The sequence below is a fragment of the Corella eumyota genome, chromosome 3 (genome assembly GCF_963082875.1).
Source record: "Corella eumyota chromosome 3, kaCorEumy4.1, whole genome shotgun sequence".
NCBI classification, from domain to species: Eukaryota; Metazoa; Chordata; class Ascidiacea; order Phlebobranchia; family Corellidae; genus Corella; species Corella eumyota.
The window spans coordinates 19,513,346-19,538,556 of record NC_137492.1 but is presented as its reverse complement, the minus strand read 5'-3'; the positions used below and the strand labels follow the sequence as shown (position 1 = coordinate 19,538,556).

The 25,211-nt window shown below is 30.6% G+C and overlaps 2 protein-coding genes across 3 annotated transcripts in view; both read left to right on the top strand.

Moving 5' to 3' along the window:
* LOC145744477 (dynein axonemal heavy chain 5-like) overlaps positions 1–14,306 on the top strand; it is a 43,582-nt gene extending 29,276 nt beyond the window's left edge. Inside the window, exons 67-94 of the mRNA XM_082562314.1 lie at positions 108–235; positions 603–753; positions 1,044–1,220; positions 1,446–1,661; positions 2,031–2,198; positions 2,508–2,612; positions 2,905–3,018; positions 3,360–3,536; positions 3,913–4,107; positions 4,374–4,529; positions 4,734–4,916; positions 5,488–5,634; positions 6,001–6,165; positions 6,333–6,570; positions 6,982–7,121; positions 7,565–7,696; positions 8,151–8,322; positions 8,708–8,847; positions 9,056–9,220; positions 9,608–9,802; positions 10,208–10,358; positions 10,912–11,030; positions 11,330–11,479; positions 11,601–11,813; positions 12,164–12,292; positions 12,430–12,568; positions 13,017–13,226; positions 13,589–14,306. Coding sequence (XP_082418440.1) covers positions 108–235; positions 603–753; positions 1,044–1,220; positions 1,446–1,661; positions 2,031–2,198; positions 2,508–2,612; positions 2,905–3,018; positions 3,360–3,536; positions 3,913–4,107; positions 4,374–4,529; positions 4,734–4,916; positions 5,488–5,634; positions 6,001–6,165; positions 6,333–6,570; positions 6,982–7,121; positions 7,565–7,696; positions 8,151–8,322; positions 8,708–8,847; positions 9,056–9,220; positions 9,608–9,802; positions 10,208–10,358; positions 10,912–11,030; positions 11,330–11,479; positions 11,601–11,813; positions 12,164–12,292; positions 12,430–12,568; positions 13,017–13,226; positions 13,589–13,683 — 4,470 coding nt within the window. The 3' untranslated portion in view covers positions 13,684–14,306. The remainder of the gene's footprint in view (positions 1–107; positions 236–602; positions 754–1,043; positions 1,221–1,445; positions 1,662–2,030; positions 2,199–2,507; positions 2,613–2,904; positions 3,019–3,359; positions 3,537–3,912; positions 4,108–4,373; positions 4,530–4,733; positions 4,917–5,487; positions 5,635–6,000; positions 6,166–6,332; positions 6,571–6,981; positions 7,122–7,564; positions 7,697–8,150; positions 8,323–8,707; positions 8,848–9,055; positions 9,221–9,607; positions 9,803–10,207; positions 10,359–10,911; positions 11,031–11,329; positions 11,480–11,600; positions 11,814–12,163; positions 12,293–12,429; positions 12,569–13,016; positions 13,227–13,588) is intronic.
* A 276-nt stretch (positions 14,307–14,582) lies between these two features.
* LOC145746056 (anoctamin-7-like) lies at positions 14,583–25,163 on the top strand. 2 transcript variants are annotated; one of them, XM_082564238.1, is made up of 23 exons: positions 14,583–14,713; positions 15,367–15,451; positions 15,914–16,086; positions 16,418–16,525; positions 17,209–17,345; positions 17,618–17,730; positions 17,879–17,970; positions 18,324–18,459; positions 18,715–18,805; positions 19,155–19,312; positions 19,679–19,822; positions 20,089–20,165; positions 20,527–20,625; positions 21,079–21,181; positions 21,451–21,562; positions 21,946–22,098; positions 22,182–22,324; positions 22,564–22,769; positions 23,033–23,156; positions 23,436–23,542; positions 23,840–23,971; positions 24,329–24,368; positions 24,440–24,576. In XM_082564238.1, the coding sequence occupies exons 1-22, from the start codon at positions 14,630–14,632 to the stop codon at positions 24,362–24,364; spliced, it is 2,613 nt and encodes an 870-aa protein (XP_082420364.1). In that variant the 5' UTR covers positions 14,583–14,629; the 3' UTR covers positions 24,365–24,368; positions 24,440–24,576. The 2 variants fall into 2 exon arrangements, with proteins under 2 accessions (XP_082420364.1, XP_082420363.1); XM_082564237.1 differs by lacking the exon at positions 24,329–24,368 and having other exon boundaries at positions 24,440–25,163.
* The last annotated feature ends 48 nt before the right edge of the window (positions 25,164–25,211 follow it).

Sequence of the window (25,211 nt, the reverse complement as noted above, 5' to 3'; positions counted from 1 at the left end):
TTGGTATGTTATAGTTTATAATAGCTTAGATTTTATAGAGGAATTAATGCATGTTTTTACTCGTTTGGCAAATTTATTAAATATTTAAATTTTATCTTATATTAAAGGTAATGGGTTCAGTTCAAGATCTTGTATCGGAGAAATGTGTCGAATATTTTGAGAGATTTAGACGTTCTTGTCATGTGACCCCTAAATCTTATCTCTCATTTATTACTGGATATAAATCCATCTACAAGTTAGTATACAAATTTAAAATTTATTTGGGATGTAAATTTTATTAGTGGCCTTTTTTAATATTAAATCTTTTTTATGTTAATTAAATCTTGGATATGTTTCTACACTAGTCAATAGCCTGCCCTATGATTGGTTTTTTAATTGTCATAATATGGTTGCAACTCTTAACTAATATTTACCTGCACACCACAAACAGCAGTTTTTTTTATTTTGTAGACCTATAAATTAAACATGCATATTTACTTGTATTATGTACTTAGCATTATTATATATAGATTTATCTATTCTAACTTCTTAGTTTTGTATGCTTATGATTTCTGATTAAAAATGTAAAACTGTTGACACTTCATTATTTTATTCTAATTTAGATTAAAGTTTAATGAAATTGGATTATTGGCTGAGAGGATGAAGACAGGGTTGGATAAGTTGGTGGAAGCAGAGAAGTCAGTGAACGCTCTCTCACTTGAACTTGCAGTGAAGGAAAAAGATCTTGCTGTCGCTTCGAAGGAAGCTGATGAGGTAGATTATTAATAGTGACCAGCAGCATGGTGTAGTGGTCAAAACACTTGGCTTTATTACATTAGAGGCCCTGCGTTTGATCCCCATTGTTCTCATGCTATAGCGCACTTGAGTAGGGCGCTATGAATGCTATGAACTTCTGCTGAGCCAGCACTTAATCAGCAGCTTAGTTATCAGGCAATTATAATCTATAATATTCCAAACTGTCAAAGTCAACTCGAGACTGGGTCGGGTAATTTTAGGTATGTTTTGTTAAACTCTATTTATTTTAATTGACTTTTTATTTTCAGGTTTTAAAAATTGTGACGGAAAAAGCTACAGCTGCCGAGAAGGTCAAGACAGAAGTTCAAAAGGTCAAGGACAAAGCACAAGCCATCGTTGATGAAATAAACAAAGACAAAGAAGTTGCTAAATCGAAACTCGCAGCAGCCAAACCAGCTCTGTTGAAAGCTGAAAGAGCTCTACAGGTAACTTTGTTATATTAACTTTATTTTAGAAGTAACATTTATGATGTGACATATGTAGAACACTTTTATGTAAGCATAGCAGATAATCCTTACTATATTAGAATATCAATTTAACAAAGTTTAAAACAGTATTGTAAGTTGTAATGTCTTGTTGTGTAAAGTTAAAAAACATTCTTTACAAAAAATGCATCACAAAACCTAACAGAATATTTACATTTTTTATAGACTATCAAACCAGCTGATATTGCAACTGTACGTAAACTGGGCAAACCCCCTCACCTGATCATGAGAATCATGGACTGCGTGTTAATCCTGATGAGGAGAAGATTAAATCCGATTGAGATGGATCCCGAGAGACCGTGTCCGAAACCATCCTGGAATGAAGCGCAGAGGCTGATGAATCAATCCCAGTTCTTAAACATGTTGCTCACCTTTCCAAAGGTTTTTATTTAAATTCGATTTCTTGTTAATTAAATTTCGATATGTAGTCATTTAATAAGTTTTTTTGGAGGGGATTTCTTTGTTTTATCCTTGATGTAAAAAAGGTCAACTTTAACGACCAAGAGATAGATTAACATCAGTTTTCCCGACCCAGTCCTGAGTTGCCTGTGGCAGTTTGGGATATTATTTAAGCTGCTGATTAAGGATTAGCTTAGCAGGAATTTATACTGTTTATAGATCCTTACTTAAGGGCACTACAGCATGAGATCATTGGGGATTAAACCCAAGACCTCATGTAGTGTAGAAAATGTTCTCTCAACTAAACCCTGCCATCAGATTTACTTTTTTAACTTGAATAAAAATATTTAGGATTCCATAACTGAAGAAATGGTTGAATTATTGGAACCCTATTTGGAGATGGAGGATTATAATTTAGAGACAGCAAAGAAGGTTTGTGGAAATGTTGCTGGACTTTGTTCATGGACTGAAGCAATGTCTTTCTTTTATGGAATCAACAAAGAAGTTTTACCATTAAAGGTAACATTTAATTAGCATTAAATAATAACTACCTCCTTGACCACAATACATTGCTTAAATCTTGGTAATTAACAATAACTAATACATTATTGATTTGGCTTATACCAGTTTATAAAGTAACTATTGGCTTACATAATTTACTAAGATTTAATATTAACTCTACAGCCCAACAAAATTAGAAATTGATTATTAAATTCTTTTTTGTTTATAAACAATAATGCTATTATAACTTATGTGTCAATGTATTAATTGAAGAAAGTTGCTTATAGCTTTCATCCTTTACTAAGGTTTTATTATTTTCCGCTACAGGCCAACCTAGCTGTCCAGGAGGCAAAGTTAGAGCGGGCTATGGTCGATTTAAGGACAGCACAAGCTACGTTGGATGAGAAACAAAAACAACTTGATGAAGTTCAGGTTGGTGTTTTTACTGGTGTTTATACCAATATTGGTTCTAAACAACCATTTACTTAACAAAAATAATTACATTCAAGTGTTATCTATATTAAATAAAGCTTGATGGTCGATTTATATGAATGTCCAATTTATAGGCCTACAAAACAATTAAAACTGCTGATTGTGGTGTGCAGGTAAATTATTGCAAGCAAATATAAGTTGAAAGTTGCGACCATATTACAACAATTAAAATGCCATTCATGGGGCGGGCTATTTACCAGTGTAAACGTTATATATTACCTCTCTATTTTAGGCCCAATATGACAAAGCAATGGGCCATAAGCAAATGTTGGTTGAAGATGCTGAGACTTGTAGAAGGAAGATGACAAATGCAATGGCTCTTATTGAAGGGTTGGGTGGGGAGAAGGTGGGTTGATTTCTCTAACTTAATTTAATTGCTGAATCTTGGACTTTAAGAATTTTTTTTATTAGTGTATACAAAATGTTTTAAGTTTTTGTAAAAGTGTTTGTCATTTAGGTAATAATAATATAATTGTGATTTATTTTAAAGTAATTTTAAAATTTTTTTTTATGTGATTAATGATACATTTAAAATTAGTCGTTGTTAATATATATAATATTTAAGACTTTATTATAAAACGCAAAAAAAAAAAATTTTTTTATTTCAATTTATTTACTTATATATAAATATTTATTCAACAATATATTAATATATAAAACAATATTTAAAATAAAATTTTATTCTAGATTCGTTGGGAAGCAGCAGGGCAGAAGTTTGAAGACCAAATCAGTAAACTAGTCGGCGATGTTTTGCTTGCAACCGGGTTTTTATCTTATTCTGGTCCCTTCAACCAGGACTTCAGAACATTGTTGATTAAACAATGGAAGAAGGAGATGACACAAAATAGTATCCCTTACTCTGACGTAAGAGTTATTAATAATATATGATTTATAAGATCTTGTGTTATATAAATACCTGTATAAGTATATTTAAGTTTTATATATTTACTGTTTTTTGTATATATCTTTATCCTCGATGTGGGAAGGTCAACCTAACGACTTAAACATATAGTAACATAAGATACTAACTTAGTCTTAAGTTGTCTTTGCCAGTTTTGGATATTATAGATTATAATTGCCCGATAAATAATCTGCTGATTAAGTGCTGGTTTAGCAGAAGCTTATACCGTTTATAACAACTTACTTAACTTGGAAGAAGTTGAGTTATGTGAATACTTGTGTTATATGAACTTTGATGAAAACCAGTTTAACAATATAAAAAAAATCTTTATGTTTTTAGGATATTGACTTGATTACAATGCTGGTTGACAACGCAACTGTGGGTGAATGGAACTTAGAAGGGTTACCCAACGACGAACTATCCATCCAGAACGGAATTATTGTTACCAGGGCGACTAGGTACCCCCTGTTGATTGACCCCCAAGGTCAAGGGAAGATCTGGATCAAGAACAGAGAGAAAAACAGCGAATTACAAGTTGGTTTATTTTAAAGTTTTTTCTTAAAAATATATTTTTATTTGGCAATTGCTTGTAAGTGTATTCAAGTACTTTTTTGAGAGCAAATCAATATTAAAAATGTTACATGAATGTTTGTGATTAATAAATAACAAATAAATTGTGCTTAATTGTTATTTAGTAGCTTAATACCTAATTTTTAGATTCATATGAAAGTTTTAAAAATTGATTAAAAAAATTGTTTTTCTACTAATTTAATGTTTTAATTAATCTTTCGATTATTTAGTTGACTTCCTTGAATCACAAATACTTCCGTACCCATCTAGAAGATGCTTTATCTCTGGGAAGATCCCTGATCATTGAGGATGTTAGGGAAGAGTTGGACCCTGCTTTGGATAACGTTTTGGAGCAAAACTTCATCAAATCTGGGTCAACTTTTAAGGTAAATTGTCACAAAGTAACTGAACAAAATTTCTTTATATTTTATTTCTTGATATTTAGTTTTTGTTTTAGTCAGAATTTAAATTTTTTTTTTAAATTAGGACTTTAAAAAATATATATTTTATGTTAAATAGATAATTTAATTAACTTATAACCTGAATACCCATACCACAAACTGTAAAATTTTAAAACTTCTCTGATATAGGTGAAAGTAGGAGACAAAGAAGTTGATGTAATGAAGGGATTTAAACTTTACATCACAACCAAGTTATCCAACCCAGCTTATACACCAGAAATATATGCCAGGACCTCGATAATCGACTTCACTGTAACTATGAAAGGTTTAGAGGATCAGTTGCTTGGAAGAGTTATTCTTACTGAAAAACAGGTTTGTAATAGAAAATGTTTAAATTTTTGTATCTATATATCGGCTATTAGATAAGGTAATATATCTAGTTTATTACCAATCTCACAGGCTTTATTTTACCTATTGTAATATATTTTCAAAATGTTTGCCCATTGGTTAAAATTTTTATTTGTCATAATATGGTCACAACTCTCAAGTAATTTTTGCCCACAATAATTTACCTGCACACCACAAATGGCAGTTTTATTTATTCATAGGCGTATTAAATGAATGTACTATGTGTTATATACATATTATGAATTACACATACTTATAGATAATTATTTATTAAACAATCAAAAGTCTGGTAGTGTGGTTATGCAGTCATGGCATTGAACTACTAACCAAAAGGTTTCTGGTTCAAGCCCACTAGTGCCACACTATTTGCTCTTGAGCTTGGTGTTCACAGATAGTTCGAAACTGTCCCAACTGCAACCTCTTCCCCAATAAACATACAAAAATGTTTAATAATTTGTCACAGTTCTTTTAATTTGTTTTTAATAACAAAGTTTGTGTTAAATTAGTCTTTAATATTTGTTATACTTTGTGACAGGAATTAGAAGCAGAGAGGGTTGATTTAATGACTGAAGTTACAGCAAACAAACGAAAGATGAAGGAACTTGAAGATAATTTACTTTACAGATTAACATCAACTAAGGGGTCACTTGTGGACGATGAATCACTTATTCAAGTTCTACAGGTTCATTTTGTTTAAATATTTATTAATCTTCGATGTAGGAAGGTTGACTTCATGACCTAAACATAGAGTAACATCAGTTACCCTGACCCAGTCTCAAGTTGACTTTGTCAGTTTGAAATATTAAGTATAATTGCCTGATATTTAAGCTGCTGATTAAGTGCTGGCTCAGCAGAAGTTTGTACCGTTTATAGCGCTTTACTCAATGGCGCTACAGCATGAGAGCAGTGGATATTTAACCTAGGACCTCTTGTAGTAAAGCTAAGTGTTCCGACCACTAAACTATGCTGCCAGTATTTTTATTAAAATGCTAATTGATTTAAAAAAAAAACATTTTTACACAAAATAAAATGTTTCAATACTATGCAGACTACTAAAACAACAGCTGAAGAAGTTAGTGAGAAGTTGTCAATCGCTGCAGAGACTGAAATAAAGATCAATCTTGCTCGGGAGGAATATCGTCCTGTGGCCACTAGAGGCTCCATACTCTACTTTCTCATTGTTGAGATGAGTCTTGTTGACGTCATGTACCAGGTTTGTGATGTCATAATACAAGATTTTGTGTCATTATAATGGTATTTTGATAATTGCAATTTTATAATGTAATTTTTTTAATCAAATTATATTGTATATGTTTCTTTGTTTTAATATGTTTTGCTATTTTCTAAATTATAAATACACTTTTGCAAACCTATTTTTAGACTTCTTTGCGTCAGTTTCTCGGTTTGTTCGACCAATCTTTAGAAAAAAGTGGGAAATCCCCTATCCCAGCTAAAAGGATCTTCAACATCATGGATTACCTCACATTTGTGGTCTTTAAGTATACAGCTCGTGGTGTTTATGAGAATCACAAGTTTCTTTACACCTTGTTGCTGGCTTTGAAAATTGATCTGAATAAAGGACATCTTTCACATGAGGAATTTCAGACTTTTATTAAAGGTAATGTTTTGTATGAGAAAAAACGATAAAAAATGACTTAGAATACATTTCTTAATATTGATTTTTTTTGTATATATCTTTATCCTCGATGTAGAAAGGTCAAATGCGCGACCTAAACATAGATTAACATTTGTTACCCCAACCCAGTCTTGATTTATCTTTGCCAGTTTAGGATATTATAGATTATAATTGCCAGATAATTATACTGCTGATTAAGTGCTGGCTCAGCAAGAGTTTATACCATTTATAGTACCTTACTCAACGGCGCTTTAGCATAAGAGCAGTACAAATGCAACCTCATACCTTATATGGTAAAAATATGTGTTTCTGATACATCATGCTACCAATACCTAATTTTCTTTCTGGATTTTTCAATTTTAACTGACAAACCTAAAAAACTTTGCCCTGTAGGTGGAGCATCATTGGATTTGAATGCAGTTGAGGCAAAACCAAAGAAATGGATTCAAGATATGACCTGGTTGAACTTGGTTCAACTTAACAGACTTCCCCAATTCTCACAACTATTGAACCAGATCAGCAGGAATGATAAGGTAGATAATAAAGCGCAAAAATGTTTAAATTAATTGGCAGCGTGGTGTAGAGGTTGTAACACTTGGCTTTACTACATGAAGTCATGGGTTTGATCCCCACTGCTCTTATTCTGTAGCGACCCTGAGTAAGGTGCTATAAACAGTTTAACTCTTGCTAAGCTAACACATAATCAGCAGGTTAATTTTTTGGCATTTAAAATCTATATTATCTTAAAACTGGCAAAATTAACTAAAGACTGGGTTGGGGTTTATGTTTAGGTCGTTGATTAGACCTTTCTATATCGAAGATAAATAAATCTAAATCAAAACTGTTATTAGTCAGACTGTTACTGATTCTAATTTTAAAGTCATAACGTTATAAAATGATTAACTAATAAAAATGTCTTGATCTGAGTTTTGTTTTTAATAAATTTTCTTCTAATTTCAAAATTAATTTTCTCCAGGGTTGGAAGTTGTGGTTTGATGAAGAGGCTCCCGAAGAATCAGTTATTCCGGATGGTTACAGCTCCTCCCTGGACACCTTCAGGAAATTGCTCCTCATCAGATCCTGGTGTCCAGATCGCACCATTGCTCAGGTGAGTTAAACCTAAATATTATAAAATGTAAAAAAAATAAAGCTCACTAAGTCAGTCTTTACACATTGAGGATAATTTATATTAAAAATTAATATTTCTAATTCAAGCTGTTACACTCTGAAATTAACTTTGGTAATCCTACATTATTTTATTTTTATATTGATTTATCCTCGATTTAAGAAGTTTAACATCACGACCTTAACGTAACATTTGTTACCTCAACCCAGTTTCAAGTTAACTTTGCCAGTTTGGGTTATTATAAATTATGATTGCCCAATAATTATACTGCTAATTAAGTGTAGGATCACCAGAAGTTTATATCATTTATAGCGCCTTACCTATTGGTGCTACAGCATGAAAGCAGTGGGAATTGAACCCAAAGCATTATGTAGTAAAATTATGTAATTAAAGAGTTGTAAAAGTGTCAAAAATACAAATATATGAAAATGTTTAGGCTCGTCACTATATTGCAAGCTCACTTGGCCCCAAATATGCTGAGTCAGTGATATTAGACATGGAACAATTGTGGCTCGAATCGGATGTCAGAAGTCCGATGATTTGTCTTCTCAGCATGGGTTCCGATCCAACTGAGAATATTGAGAGGTTGGCAAAGATCAAAGGAATTCGTAAGTTTTATTTTTTTTGTTATTCTGAAATTTAAAAAATTTGCACAGTAAGCCAATACATTAGGATACAGTTGTCTATATCTCACCCTACAGTCGGGGTTTTTAATTGTTGTAATATGGTCACAACTCTCAACTAATATTTTCCTGCAATAATTCACCCAAGCACCACAAATGGCAGTTTTATTTATTTTGTAGGCCTATAAATTGTATATGTGTATAAATATATATTTATTCACTAAGATCTATTTTATATAGATATTAATAATTATATTTGTTTATTTAAAAAATATGGTATCTTTAAGGGTATAAATAGGTCAAAAAAGTTGTTTTGTTAAAGTTTAAATTCTTTTTACTTAACTTGATCATTTTTTTACTATTTCTTTAGCATGTCGAGCAGTATCGATGGGCCAAGGTCAGGAGGTTCATGCACGAAGGTTGTTGACCCAGAGTTTCCAGGATGGAGGCTGGTTGTTGTTACAGAACTGTCATCTTGGTTTAGAATATATGGATGAACTGCTAGAGAACGTAAGTTGTATATTACTTGTTCTTATTAAGCTTTTTATGTTAAAATCTATATACATTTGTATTGACTTCTTTACATTAATTTTGTTTTAATATAACTTTTACTAAGAGGATAGCATAAAAAAAGAGGTTATTTAAGCTAAATTTAAACAGCGTTGTATTAAACACAACTTTACATAATTGTATCTTAATCCTTTGTTATTATTTATAGTTGACCAACACAGAGAGTATTAATGATGGATACAGGACCTGGATTACAACTGAGGTCCACAAGAAGTTCCCAATCAATTTACTTCAATCTAGCATCAAGTACACCAATGAACCTCCACAGGGGGTGAAAGCTGGGTTAAAGAGGACTTATGGATCTCTTACTCAGGTAATTTAATTGTTAAAACTGTGTAAACTACTACTTAAAAGTACAGGTGCTTTTTTAGTGTTTTTTAATACATAAAGTTCTTGGTTCGATCCCCAATGCTCTTATGCTGTAAACTTAATCAGCAGCTTAATTATAGGGAAATTATAATCTATAATATTCCAAACTGCCCTAGGCAACTTGAGATTGGGTCAGGGTTACTGATGTTACTCTATGTTTGGGTCGTGAAGTCGACCTTCCCACATCAAGAATAAAAAATATGTATATATTATATAAAAACTATATAAATTTCAAAAAGGTAGTAGATATTTTTTCAGTAAAAAAAAATTATTTGATAATAAAAATATTTTAAAACTTACCTTAACTGAGATTCAAACCTTAAACCTCCAGGAGTTCCTTGACGTTTCCAACATGCCACAGTGGAAACCAATCCTGTACGGGGTCGCATTCCTGCATACAACTGTACAAGAACGGCGGAAGTTTGGGCCACTAGGTTGGAATATTCCGTACGAGTTCAACCAATCTGATTTCACTGCTAGTGTTCAATTTGTACAAAACCATTTGGATGACATTGATGTCAAGAAGGTAAAGGATTTATATAAATAAATAATCTGTAGTTCTTGATCAAAAAATCCTTATTTTTAAGTAAAGACTTTGTAATAATAAATAGATTAAAATTTGACCTAAAAAGTGCCCAATTTGTTAGAAATACATAACTAAAAAAAGGTGAGAATTTTATAATAATAATTAAATTAAAGTTTTGACCAAAAAACTGACAGTTCTATCATAAAATGTGTGTTAAAAAAAATAAGCAAGCTACCATAATAATACATGACTTGGTTTGGCTAAAAAACTGCCAATAGTATAGAAAATACATAGCTATTAACATAGACAGTTAACCCAATTTAAAATACTTAAATTTAAAATAGTTTTATAGAAGTTTTTAAAATTAATTTTTACTACAATCTACTAAAATATTCCAACCACTAGGGAGTGTCATGGAGCACTGTGAGATATATGTTCGGAGAGATTCAATATGGAGGAAGAGTGACGGATGATTTGGATAAAACATTGTTGAATACTTATTGTAGGACCTGGTTCGGGGAGCATATGTTTACTGAGAAGTTTAACTTTTATACTGGTAAGTTCTAGGTTTGATTTTCACTGCTCTTATGCTGTTGCACCCTTAAGCAAGGCACTATAGACAGTATAAACTCCTGCTGTGCCAATACTTGATCAGAAGCTAAATTATCATGCAATTTTAATTTCTAAAATCAAAAACTGCCAACGACAACTTGAAACTGGGTCAAGGTAACAAATGTTACTTTATGTTTAGGTCGTAAATATATACAAAAAAGTTTTTATATGTATTTGTAGTAAGGAAAAATTTAGGGCTTTAGAAAAAATAATATTAATTTACAAAGCATGTTTGCTTTTGTATTTTATATAGGTATTGTAAAAGTTAAACTAGTCAATAGCACTCTCTACCGATGGCATTTAAATTGTTGTAAAACTGTTACAATTTTTATGCGATGATAATTTTTCCACGCACCACAAATAGGAGTTTTCTTCTTTTTAATGGCCTAGAAATTAAACATACAAATATATATAGTTATATTGTCCACCTAACTTCATTATATATAGACAGGAACTTTTATTACTGTTGTCTATAATGATTTTTTATACAACTTCAGGTTACAACGTACCAAGAGTTAAGTTAATGCAGGAATACCACACCTTCATTGACAACCTACCTTTACTTGATACTCCTGAGGTGTTTGGACTCCATCCTAATGCTGATATCACCTACCAGGTAAGACAAAGATTATATTTATTTTTCTCAAGTAATTTAAATCTGTTTTGCAGCCTGAAAAAAAAGAAAAAGTCTAATATAGAGTAACATCAGTTACCCCGAACCAGTCATAAGTTGACTTTGTTAGTTTTGGATATTATAGATTTTCAAAAGTTTATTATTCCATTTATAACACCTCACTACAATGCTCTACAGTATGAGAGCAGTAGGGATTGAACCCAGGACCTCATGTAGTAAAGTCAAGTGTTCTAACCACTACAGCATGCTGCTGGTTTTTAAATTTTATTTTACCTCCTTAGACCAACATGGCGAACGATTCTCTTGGAACAATCGTGAGCATCCAACCCAAGGAGTCAAGTGGAGGAGCAGGAGAAACAAGAGAGTCGGTGGTCTGGAGGATGGCTGATGAGATGTTGGAGAAGATACCGGATGACTTCTTACCACATGAGGTCACTATTTAATATTTTTAAAAAAATTATTTTTTTTCCAAAAATAAATACTTTTTTACTGTTGGATTTTAAAAAATACTTTAGCTATAAAAATATTTGACCTTGAATTAAATATTTAAAGGTCAAATCCAGGCTTCAAAAAATGGGATCCATTCAGCCGATGAACATCTTCTTGCGTCAGGAAATTGATCGGATGCAGAGAGTTATAAGCCTTGTTCGAGTTATGTTGATCGATCTTAAACTTGCGATTGATGGTACAATCATCATGAGTGATAATTTAAGGGACGCTCTCGATCAAATGTATGATGCTAGGATACCCAAAGCATGGCAGAAGGTAATCAAATTAACAAAAACAATTTTAAATATATGTAGTGGTCGGAACAATTGGCTTCACTGTATGAAGTTCTGGGTTTGATCTCCACTGCTTTCATGCTGTAGTGCCTTTAAGTAAGGCTTTATAAACAATATGAACTCTTGCTGACCAGCACTTAATCAACAGCTTAATTATCGGGCAATTATAATCTATAATATCCCAAACTGCCAAAGTTAACTCTAGACTGGGTCAGGGTAACTGATGTTACTCTATGTTTAGGTTGTGAAGGCATTTCTCCCACATTGAGGATAAATAAATATAAATAAATACAAAATATTTTTAATAATACTAATACATTTAACTTATTATAGATCTCCTGGGAGAGCTCCACACTCGGTTTCTGGTTCACTGAATTTCTAGAACGTCACGAACAATTCTTCACCTGGTTGTTTGAAGGTCGACCCAACCAGTTCTGGATGACTGGTTTCTTTAACCCACAGGTTTGCACATGTTTTTAGTTCAAATAGTTAGTATACTATTTTTAATCATAAATATTTTATTATAATTAAATTTTTTTATAGATTTTTACACTAAAATGATTTGCACATTTAGTTACTACCCTTATTTAATTTTTCAGGGTTTCCTGACGGCGATGCGACAAGAAGTCACCCGAGCTCACTCCAGTAAAGGTTGGGCACTAGATGGGGTAAAACTTCACAATGATGTCACTAAGATGGCAAAGGAGGACATCACCGGACCTCCGCCCCAAGAAATTGGTTTGTTTTTTTTTATTATTTTTGACATTTTTAAGCATTTAAATCTTTATAATACTTTGAAATACTAATTGGCCTTAGTTTTATTTGCTTTACTTAGAATAATTTTTGCTTTGGAAATTTTTATGTATTGTTTTCACCGGCAGTGTAGTGGTTAGAACACTTGGCTTTACTACATGTGGTCCTGGGTTCAATCCCCACTGCTTTCTATGCTGTAGAACTCTTAAGTAAGATGCTATTAGTGGTCTGAACTCCTGCTTAGCCCAAAACCAAACCACAGTTTAATTAACTGACATCTAAAATTAATAATATCCCAAACTACCATAGTTAACTTAAGACTGAGTTGGGGTAACAAATGTTACTCTATGTTTAGGTTTTAAAGTCATCCTTTTTAATACATATTTGCTTATTTTTTATCAGATATCTTATGCAAGGTTTTTTACTATTGTAGGTGGGGTTTATGTGTATGGTTTATACTTGGATGGAGCTGGATGGGACAGACGGCAGATGAAGTTGATTGAACCCTCACCAAAAGTGATTTTCACTTCAATTCCTGTCGTTCATGTTTATGCGATCAACATCAACGCACCACGTGATGATAAGAAGCTGCAGGGACTTAATGTGTATGAGTGTCCAGTTTATAAGAAGCCAAGAAGAACTGGTAAGTGGATTTCAGTTGGTTGAATATAGATTTTCTTTTTATTAATCCTTGATGTGGGAAGGTTAACTTTACAGCCTTAACATAGAGTAACAACAGTTACCCAGACCCAGTCTTGAGTTTCCTTTGGCAGGTTGGGATATTATAAATTAAAATTGCCCTTTAATTAAGCTGCTGATTAAGTGTTGGCTTAGTAGGAGTTTATACCGTTTATAACACCTTACTAAAGGGTGTTACAGCATAAGAGCAGTAGGAATTGAACCCAGGACTTCATGTAGTGAAGCCAAGTGTTCTTATCACTACACTTTGCTGGCCACATATAATGGTAAAAGATGCTTTTTTATTTTTAAAACCTTTTTTTTTAGATTTGACTTTCATCTTCAATCTTCTTTTGAGAACTTCAACTCAACCTGATCACTGGGTATTAAGAGGAGTTGCTATCTTATGTGATACTAAGTAATTAGTTAACTAATTAATTACTACACTTTTCAAGGTATTTTCTGAGCATTATTTTTAAACAAAACAATATTGTAAATAGTTATAGTCAATTTGGTATAATAGTATATTAAAACGTTATAAAATAATTTTAATTTAATATTTAAACTAAACTAAGTTTTTAACTTAACTTTTGTATATATATATATATAGCAACATAAATGCATAATCTAATTGTACATGATTTTTATATAATGTGTGAATTTTGTATTCTTTATAACCAGCCTCATATTTACCTATTGTGTGGGTGTGCTATTTTATTTATGATAAGTGTAAAGTGTGTTTTCAAATGTTTAAGATATATTTTTTTTCTAGTTATTTTTTATTTTTTTAAATGTAGCATTTTTATACAAGTTATACAAAAAAAAGAGTTTTTTACAAAGTATTTATTTTTTTATTTTTTAGAGTTTTTATAAAGTATTTATTTTTTATATATTTTTATTCGTTGCATTTTCCAAATCGTGTTAAATGGCCTTCCACTGTGAGACTAAAAGTAGTTTGTAAATATTTTGTGTGCTTTTTGGTGAAAAAAAGGTTTAAAAATGTTCAAAAAAAGTTGTGTATTATATAATCAATAAAATCAAATAAAAAATTGTAAAATAGGTGGGTTTTTAATTTTATTAAAAGGTGTATGTGAGGCTATTTTTATCATTTAGTTTGTTCAGATTTTGTAGTAGTATTAGTTATAGTTATATATAAATAAAGCACACTTTTTCAGAGAAGTTTTGAGTAATATTGAGGATAAACTGAAAAATGTGGCCATAAAATTGTTTCATGGTAGAGTGACCATAGCTTAATAACATGGTACTTTCCCTGTCTTGATATTCCTCAAGTCGTTTATAAATCCTCGTGTTAGTTGGTATATTTGTGGTTTATATGAGAACGTTGTTATATGAGATAAAGTAGTTAGAATGAGTTCTATTTCAAATTATTTTCGTTCTGGATCCCAAGAAGAAATCAAACCAATATTAGAACATAATGAGGATATAGAAATTGTAAGTAAGCAAGGTCTTAGGTCTTATTATTATTATTTAAAACGACTTTCTTTTTTTTTGTATATATATATTTTTATTCTCAATGTGGAAGGTCGAATGCGTGACTTAAACATAGAGTAACATCAGTTACTCTGATCCAGTCTCGAGTTGCCTGTGGCAGTTTGGGATATTATATAGTCTATAATTGCTCGGTAATTATGCTGATGATTAAGTGCTGGCTCAGCATGAGTTTGTACCATTTATAGTGTTTTACTCAGGAGCGCTACAGCATGAGGGCAGTGGGGATGGAATCACGACCTCATGGTGGTATAGGAAGTGTTCTTACCACTACACTACGCTGCCGGTTCTTTTATTTGTTAAATATTTCTAGTTACGTATTAGCATATTTGCGCAGCCAAATTTTAAAATTATTTTTTATTTAGGTTTTTTTTAACTCTGTTTTTATAAGTTGCAGAATTATTAATTATTTATTACTTTAATTTTTGTATTACTTAACCAACCAAATTTCTTGTTTAATTTTTACAAACCAATGCGTCATACTTAACACTGTCCCCAACCTAACTCTTAACAACTTAAATAATGTCTTAGTATAAGTAAAGCTTTGGACTGCGTTGGTGTAATTTTGTAAACCAAAATTAAATTTTATATTATAGGGGCCTCAAATTGATGAAGATGAAATTTTTGTTGAAGCAAATCAAATTGATGGAAATTATTTCAACGATGGAAAAACTGTCATAGGTGGGTAGAAGATTTTATAGAATTGAATTTAAATTAGATTTTAGTAGACTATAGGTCTATTTGACCGGCAATGTGGTGTAGTGGTAGGAACACTTGCTACACCACACTTGAGATCGAGTGTTCAATCCCAACTGATCTCATGCTGTATCGTCCTTGAGTAAGGCCTATGAACGATACGAACTCCTGCTGAGCCAGTACTTAATCAGCAGCATAATTATCAGGCAATTATAATCTATAATATCCCAAACTGCCACAGGCAACTCGAGACTGGGTCGGAGTAACTGATGTTACTCTATGTTTAAGTCGCGCATTCGACTTTTCTACATCGAGGATAAAAATATATATATATACATAAAAAAAAAACAGTATTTGTACCAAAGTCTATAAAAAAGTAGTAATTTTAATTTAAAATGACTGTGAAGTGATTTCAGTTGACATTATGTTAAATTTTTATGTTTTTAGATTTCGTTTTGGTATATGAAGATATCCATAAAAAGAAAAAGAAAATTGCTCGACATTTATCTGTAGAAGAAACTTATCGACAAAAACAAAAGAAGACTTTGCAGGAACAACATAAAAAGTTTAGGAAAAAGTTTCTGAAACAATTAAAAGAAAAGGGAATCGAAATAGAGATGGTAATTTAATATAAGTTTTTAATATGACAAAAACTATTTTATTGTTTTAAACTTAATTGGACAATTTAAATCAATATTATCTTAAACTTTTAAGTCAACTTAAGACTGGGTCAGAGCAAAAAATGATACTCTATGTTTAGGCCGTGAAGTTGACCCTCCGTCATCAAGGACAAATAAATACAAATTTCATTTTAATATTTTTTGTTCACAACTTTTAAATTAAAAATGTTAAAATTATTTTTAAAAAATGTTACTAAAAATAAACAAAACCTAAAAAACTAATAAACGTGAACATTTTATTATTAAATTTAATTTTAACTTTTTATTTTAGGAGCAAACAGTGGGGCAAGAAAAAACAATTTATTATTACAAGTTAAACTGTAATTGGGAGAATTTAATTTATTATGCTGAAGAACTAAACTTAAGAGCACCATTACAGGTAAATATAAAACCTAATCAATTATATAACTACTTTATTTTTATCATACTTTTTTAATGCACATAAAAGTATAAGCAGTGCAACTTTAACATAAAGTTTTATACAGTTGATGGTAATATTATATATGTCAGTTTTAAATAAATATTTTTAAACGAAAACCTAAAAAAAAAACTTTGGCGTTGAGTAGTTTAGAAAATATAGAATTTCTTGTATCTTTATATACTGTATTAAGTTAATTCAACCTTTTCCTATCTTTGGTTTTTTTAACATATGCCTAATTAGATTGTCAGGAAATGCCGATCTAAGCGGTAAAAAGTCTAATTTCCTGCCAACTGTCAATCAAAATTAGTTTTAGTTTGTCTTTGATTCACCTAAATATGATAAATTTAATACGGAAATTATTCTAAATTGATTTATTTTTAGATGTTAGGTGTTTCTATAATTTATGTAAATTTTTAAATTTTTATTAAATGTTAGATTTAAATTTTTAAACTATAACCTTTATGCAAACTTATTTAAATTTGTTTTGATTTAATTAATACTTGTTTTATTTGTATATACAGCCAACTACATAAAATACCTGTTGACTTAACATATTTTTATTGCTTAATAGGGTTTGATTTAAAGCTATCAGCCTACACATATATTCTTTAATTATCATAACATTGAAATATATTTTATAGCTTCGTCAATATAAGAGCCACCACTGGTCGGGAAAGATTTTAGACAAGCTAAAAATGAAAAATATAATGTCAATTGCAGTTCCTAATCAACCTAAACTCTACTTCACTTGCACTTTTAGAAAGAACAAATTGTCACAGTAAGTACTTAAAATAAAATAACATACTTTATCTAACCTAAATAAAGCTGCAATAAATATTACAAGCTGTTAGTTACACCCTACAAACAGTATCTTAATTGTCGTAATATGGTCGCAACTCTCAACTAATATTTTTCAGCGATAATTTCTCTGTGCACCACAAATGGCAGTTTTATCATTAAAGGCCTATATATTGAACATCCTTAATAGTATGTTAATGTCCAAATACTGGTAATATTATGAATTGTTTTAACTTTAACAAATGTTTAAAGTTTTCTGGGGAGTCACGATCATGCAAATTATTTCTCGACGACCGATCGTCATCGAATAATGTGGGAAATATTGGAACGAACTTTGTATGGAAAAAAGAAGAAAGCTGAGATAGGTAAAAAGTTTTTATCCTTTAAAGAGCTTTCTATTAATATTTTAAGCTTTTTATTTAAAATTTCAGACAACAATTTATATATCGCCCACTAAGCTACATTTTTTAAAGATAGATTAATATGAAACTTTAAGTTGGTTTTTGTTTTCAGGAATTGAAAGGTTGTTGAACGAAAATGTGTTTTCTGCAGCATTTGCACTTCATGATGGACATTATAAAACTAAGAAACCTATAAGCAAATTGGTAAGCACGTAAACCTAATGATTGTTTTACTTTCTGGTGTGTTGGTTATAATTTTTTCTGTTTGAATTCCAAGTTAAAGCTGTCAGGAATCAATTCAGTATACTGTTATTTAATTCAATTTCTTCCTTTTTTTATCACATTTGTAAATAATGAAGCTTAGTGTGCAAAATATATATATAAATGTCCCGTTAAAGGGCCTGCAAGGATTAAATAAAACTGCCATTTGTGGTCCACGTGTAAACGTGTAAATTATCATAGGTTGATGGTTGTGACCATATTACAACAATTTGAAGGCTGCTCTTAGGATGAGGTATCGACTTGTTTTTTTTAATTTTTTTTGGTTTATTTTACAGAATGTTGAAGAATTGAACAGAAGACAAGTCTTGTATGAATATTGGGCAAGATGGGGCCGATGGTACAAATATCAACCCCTGGATCATATTAGGGATTATTTTGGGGAGAAAATTGGGATTTATTTTGCCTGGCTAGGTTGGTGAATATTGTAAACATATTTAATTTCAATATATTTCCTCTGAGTGTTTCATTTTTTGTGTTTATCATTAAATTGATATTAAAAGTTATCCTATAAAAATGGACTGTTTAATTCAATATTTACAGCTAAAAGTATTTATATTTTAAGGTTTTTACATTCTAAGTATTTCATTTTTTGTGTTTTTAATTGATTTATACATTAAATGGGATATTATCGATTTTATGAAAAGTTTATAAAAATATATTTTTAAGGTTTTTACACCGCCTGGCTTCTTCCTGTAGCATTTCTCGGACTTTTCTTGTTTCTTGTTAGTGCAATGAGAATAAACACCAATATACCTGCGTAAGTTAAACTTGTATCATATCCATTAAATAACAAATTCTAATTTTTTTGGTATTTATATTGTAAGTTAATGTTAGTAGTGTTTTTAAGAGGAATATTTTAAAACAAATCTGCTTATTTCTGCTCCTACAATTAATCAGTACCAGTACATTTGAAACCAATAACCATATTTTGTTAGTATTTCATCTAATAATTATAAAAGAAACTTAGTATTAAAAATTAACTTGTATTTAGGTTTTGTGGTTGCCCTACATAGACAACATTGTTTTACAAAATAAAAAGCACCACACAAAGTTATACAATATATATTCACTTCAGAAAAAAAAAATATTAAAATGTTGTTTTTCAGTGTTGAATTGTGCAATAGTGGACATAACTTTACAATGTGTCCAGTTTGTGGGACTTGTGAACCCTGGTTTTTGAGCCAAACTTGTTTGTTGGCTAAGTTATCATTCTTGTTTGATAACACCTCAACAGTTATATTTGCCACTCTCATGTCATTCTGGGGTAAGCTGGAACAGTTTTGTTAATTTTTTAGACTTGTTTTTTTTGCATTTAATTAATATGTATTGAGAAAAGCTCAAAATTTTACTCATTTTCAATCTGAAAATTTCATTATTTCTTTAATTAATAATTCATCAAATTTTTCATTTAATTACAAATATTTGTGCGTTTTACTCTTTGTGGTTATTAAATATTAATGTGGTTAATATAGAAAAATGGAAACAACCTTTTAAATTTCATTAATAATAAATGAAATATGGATATGGTTACGAAAATTTCAGAGCAATTTAAGATGTTTAGTATATTCTTTCTAAAAATCAAAATTTTGTAAATTATTTCACATTCTATATTTTTTGATATATTTTTTAGCTGTCTTCTTTCTTGAGTTCTGGAAGAGAAAGTCCTCTGGGATCGCTCACCACTGGGAGGTGATGGATTTTATAGAAGAGGAGGAAAGACCGCGACCGGAGTTTTCGGCGAGATGTCCGACCATGACCTCTAACCCCATCACAGGTAATTAGTCGATAGCCTTCCCTACAGTCAGAATTTAAATTGTCTTAATATGGTCACAACTTTAAATTAATATTTGCGTGTGATAATTTACCTGCGCACCAGAAATGGCATTTTTTTTTGTTTTGTAGGCCTATAAATTTGACATACATTCCACTAAGCTTTATTATATATAGGCCTAGATTTTGTTATTCACATATTTAGTCAAAAAATATATATTTCTTATAATAATGTTTGTACAAAATAAACATATTTTTTATTATACACAGGAATATTAGAACCCCACTTTCCTTCTGATATGAGGGTGAGAAGGTCGTTAACAGGGGTTGCTATTCTGTGTATCATGGTAAGTTAAAACTACATTTATTTTTATGATGAAAAAAGTTAATCTTTAAAGTTTTGAGTTATAATTAGACACTAATGTTTTTGTTTTGTCCTCCCAGTTTTTTGTCACATTAGTGCATTAGGTTTTTGTTATTTTATGGGAATGTTAAATTGTGCTGTTAAAATGTGTTTGAGCTACTTGTAAACACCAGCCTTAAGGGCGAATAGTGTAACATTGGTGCTCAAACTTGAAGCCTATGGCTTGTAGTCCGATGCCATGACAGCTCTTCCAAACATCTTGCCCAAACTGTTTTTATATACCTACAACAACACTTTTACATCAATCTTATTTTAATCAATTTTTTTTATATTTTTTTCTACAGTTATTTGTTGTTATTATATTTGTGGTATCAGTGATCATCTACAAATGTATAATTACTATTGTGATCCACAAATCTGCAAACAAAGTAATACAAGGGGAGGTAGGTTAGAAAATAATTTGATTTTTTAAACGTATTGCTTTATAAGGCTTATTTTTTTACTTACCTAATAAAGGCATTTTAAATAAATAAAGTTTGACAAAAATTGAAAAATTTAACATTTTTGTACTGTTTCAAATTATCAAGTATTTTATATAGATTGTGTAGGTAAAATATTCGGTTAAATTTAGATTTAAATTTCCTAATGTTAGGATAACAAGTTAACTTAATAGCTATAGGAAAATTTTTTTAACAGTCACTGAAATTTGATTATGATTAATTTATGATTTGCTTCATTTTTGACTTAATATATTTCCTGTTTTACCTATACTGGTAACTATAAAATTTTCTGACAATTTGTTATGCTTTTAACTTAACCTATATTACTTAGCCATATAAAATATCATAATCCAATGTTTTTGTATTTGAAATATTATTCAATAATTTTATTAACAGGCCAGTTTTCTGACCACTCTTACTGCAGCAGTATTTAACTTGATTTTAATTATGTTGATGGCTAATGTTTACACCAAAGTTGCAGAATGGCTGACTAAGTGGGGTAAATATTAAAACATTTTAACCTAATTCTTTTTTTATATTAAACAAATTTTATAATATTTTTTGATGTTGAATATTTTTTGTATTTATTTATCTTCAATGTGGGAAGGCGGACTTTACGACCTAAACATAGAGATACATTTGTTATTTCAACCCGGTCTTAAGTTGTAGAAAGCCGAGTGTTCTAACTACTACACTATGCTGCCAGTTAATTTGGTTTTAAAATTTGTTTACATAATTGTGGTTATATTCTTACTTTTCATTGTTAAGAAATGCATCGAACTCAGACAGAATATGAAAATGCTTTAACTTTAAAAGTTTTTGTTTTCCAATTTGTCAATTTTTATTCCTCAATTTTCTACATTGCCTTCTTCAAGGGAAAGTAAGTACAATCACAAAACATTGGTAATAAATAATAGCACAGTCAACTAAAGGCAGAAGGTCACATTTAAAAAACTTGATTTGGATTTTTTATGTATTTATTTATTCTTGATGTGGGAAGGTCAACTTCATGACCTAAACATAGAGTAACATTTGTTACCCCGACCCTGTCTCAAGTAGCCCTTGTCAGTTTGGATATTATAGATTATAGTGGCCTGATTTTTTTCCTGCTGATTAAGTGTGGATTTAGCATAAGTTCATACCAATTTTAGGGCCTTATCTAAGTATAAAACAGCAATGGGAGCAGTGAAAATTAAATGTAGTTGACCCTACCCAAATTTGTAAATTAAATCTTAATGATTTACATTAAACTTAATTGTTTAGGTTTGTGGGCTACCCAGGTCATTACCTTCACACATTAGGAGTAAGGAATGAAAGTTGTGGGAGTGGAGGATGTTTGATTGAACTTGCTCAACAATTGTTTGTCATAATGGTGGGAAAACAAGCAATCAACAACCTTCAAGAATTAGTGATTCCGTAAATTTTTAAAGATTTTTTTAAATCTATATTTTGCTTGTAAATTTTTTGATCATGTTTTTATTAAATATGTTTTAATGTAGAAAATGTCGTCAAATGTGGCAACGCTACAAAGTAAAAAAGAGTTTTGGGAAAGAAAAAAGGAAAAATTTAGAGAAACCGTGGGAAAAAGATTATCATAAAATGATTCATTATCCAGGCTTGTTTGATGAATATTTAGAAATGGGTTTGATTTCAAAATAGTTGTTGTATTAAAATTGTATTATTAGTCTTTACTATTTATTTATAATTTCACTCTAATTTATAGTTTACATATTATATTAAAATTATATATATCTGTAATTTTTAACGAAGATCTAAATTAACCTTTTTATACTTCTATTATATTTAATATTTTGCTGATATTTAAATTATATGCTTTTTAAGTTTAAGTATAAATGTTCATCTAAATTTTTCTTTTTTAAGTCTTACAGTTTGGGTTCATCACAATATTTGTTGCTGCGTTCCCTCTTGCTCCACTATTTGCTTTACTTAACAACTGGATTGAGATAAGGTTGGATGCTTTAAAGTTGGTTTGTGAGACGAGGAGACCTGTGACCGACCGTGCTCAAAATATCGGGATCTGGTATTCCATTCTGGATGGTTTGGTTCAAGTTGCAGTGATAACTAATGTAGGTGGAAAATAATAAGTTAAAAAAACATGATTTATTTCCATGTAAGATAGCTAACTTAGCAGCGTAATTTACAATAAAATTTGCAAATAATTATTAACAAATATATTAAATAAATATAGACTAAAAGTTTTCCTATTAATTTATCTTATTTTAACTGTATTGTTCTTTTTAAGTTACCAAAAAAATATTTTTTTCTTACTCTTAATTTTTTCATCTTTTAAAAATTAATATAATTATTTTAAATACTTAATTTTTTACAGGGTTTTCTTATAGCTTTTACTTCAGACTTTATACCAAGATTGTTCTACAAATACAGAGTAAGTCACGATGGGACACTGAAAGGTTACACTAACTTCACACTGGCTTATGCCCCAGTACAAACAAGTAAGTCTTGCGTTAGATTCAATGTTTTTTGTCAACCTAGTTTTATACGCTATAGTAACATTGCTAGCATTATTTTTTTTTAAATCTATTTATAAAAGAGCTTAGTGGACAATATTTATGTCCAAAAAAATAATAAATTGCCAATTGTGGTGCGCGGGTAAATTATCACAGACAAATATTAGTTGAGAGTTATGACCATATTATGACAATTAAAATGCCAACCGTAGAGCAGGCTTTTTATTAGTATATTTAACTATAACACTCTATAACTTATTACAGATTTAAATGAATGTAGATATCGAGGTTATAGAGATAGGGAAGGACATTACTCAATGGATTTCTATGAACTTATGGTGTACAAGCTTGCATTTGTGATTGTATTTGAGGTATAGTTGAGATACCAATGTATTTGTACGATTCAAAACATAAACACCACTATGAGGTTGTGGGTTTGTTCCCCACCACTCTCATGCTGTAGCGCCCTTAAGTAAGGCGCTATAAACAGTATAAACTCCTGCTGAGCCAGCACTTAATCAGCAGTATATTTATCGGGCAATTATCTTCTATAATATCCTAAACTATCAAAGGCAACTTAAGACTGGGTCGGAGTAACTGATGTTACTCTATGTTTAGGTCGCGAAGATATATACTAAAAAAAACTTGAACATAGTTTTACATTGCAGCATGTTGTGTTTTTTATTGGGAGAATGATTGACTGGTGTGTACCCGATGTCCCAGAAACTTTGCAGATGAAAATCAAACGAGAACATTACCTTGCTAAACAAGCTCTTGCTGATAACAGGGACACAACTGAGGTAGTTGCTCATGTGCAAGCTATTAATTTATTTTTATTTCATTTTTTTATAAAAGTTTGAATTCAGTTTATTTGGGTCTTTTCAAGGCTGGTTTAACTGCGATATTGTTTTGTCAGAGAAATTAGGCAGATAATAATACAAATACATTTTTCATTTAACATATGGTACTTTATGCTAGCAGTAGCAAAAGATATGCTTAGAGTTTATAATTTTTTTAGTTGATCATGTCATATTTTATTTACCCCTTTTCCTTATTATTTCTTTCTCCTTTTTCTTATTTAAAACGACTATTAAAATCGTGCAACATTTTTTTTTATTATGATTATTCATCGTTAATATTTAAATGATTATTCACAGTTTGATTATACAACAGAAGATGTTGCAATATTCTAGTAAGGTAAGCTTTATACTATTACAATTTACTACCTTTAAAGATTTATTTAACCATCGTATATTGAATACAAACAGGAGGTCATGAAGTTATACAACCGGCAAATGTCACTTGGCAAACCCATTGTCAACAACCAATTATCACAAGGATACAACAACTCCACCCAAACTACACCCAAACCAAGTCTACTAAAGGTTCCTAAAGATGATGAGATGCTGGTAGTTACATTTGGTGACCCTTTATCACCAAAAACACCAGATAGCATGGCATTTGGTTCTTTATCACCAAATACTGATGTCGAAAAACCATCCAAGTTTTCTATTTTTGATCCAAGTTCATCTCATGATCGCCCCACTTCACCTCATGCGTCTTATATTGACCAAATTAACCAAACTTCACCAGAGCAGCCAACCATTAATATGTTTCTTCAACCATCTCCCAAAACCGTGCCTAAAGCTCCCCCCTCACCTTTAAGACAGTTTGTTCCGGAAATAAGTGATCATTCTAATTATTCAAGCCCAGATATAAGGTCCAGGGTTCGAATCCAGGTGGACACATCTGATGATAATATGTCACCTGCTAGAAGGAGGCATTTAGCAAAAAGAAAAACAAGAAAAAAATCTCGCTCTGGTAGAAACTGAAAAATACTTAATAATATTAGAACTTACTAGTAGGCAGTTAAAAGATACCAGCTATGTTTCTTTAATTAAAATTCATAAAATTATTTGGTCTAATTTAAACATTATATTAATGTGTCATGCTCAGATATACTCATTTATTTATTCAGAAATATATTTTGTTAGAAAACATATGTATATAGATTTTAAATATATAAACCACACTGTTATA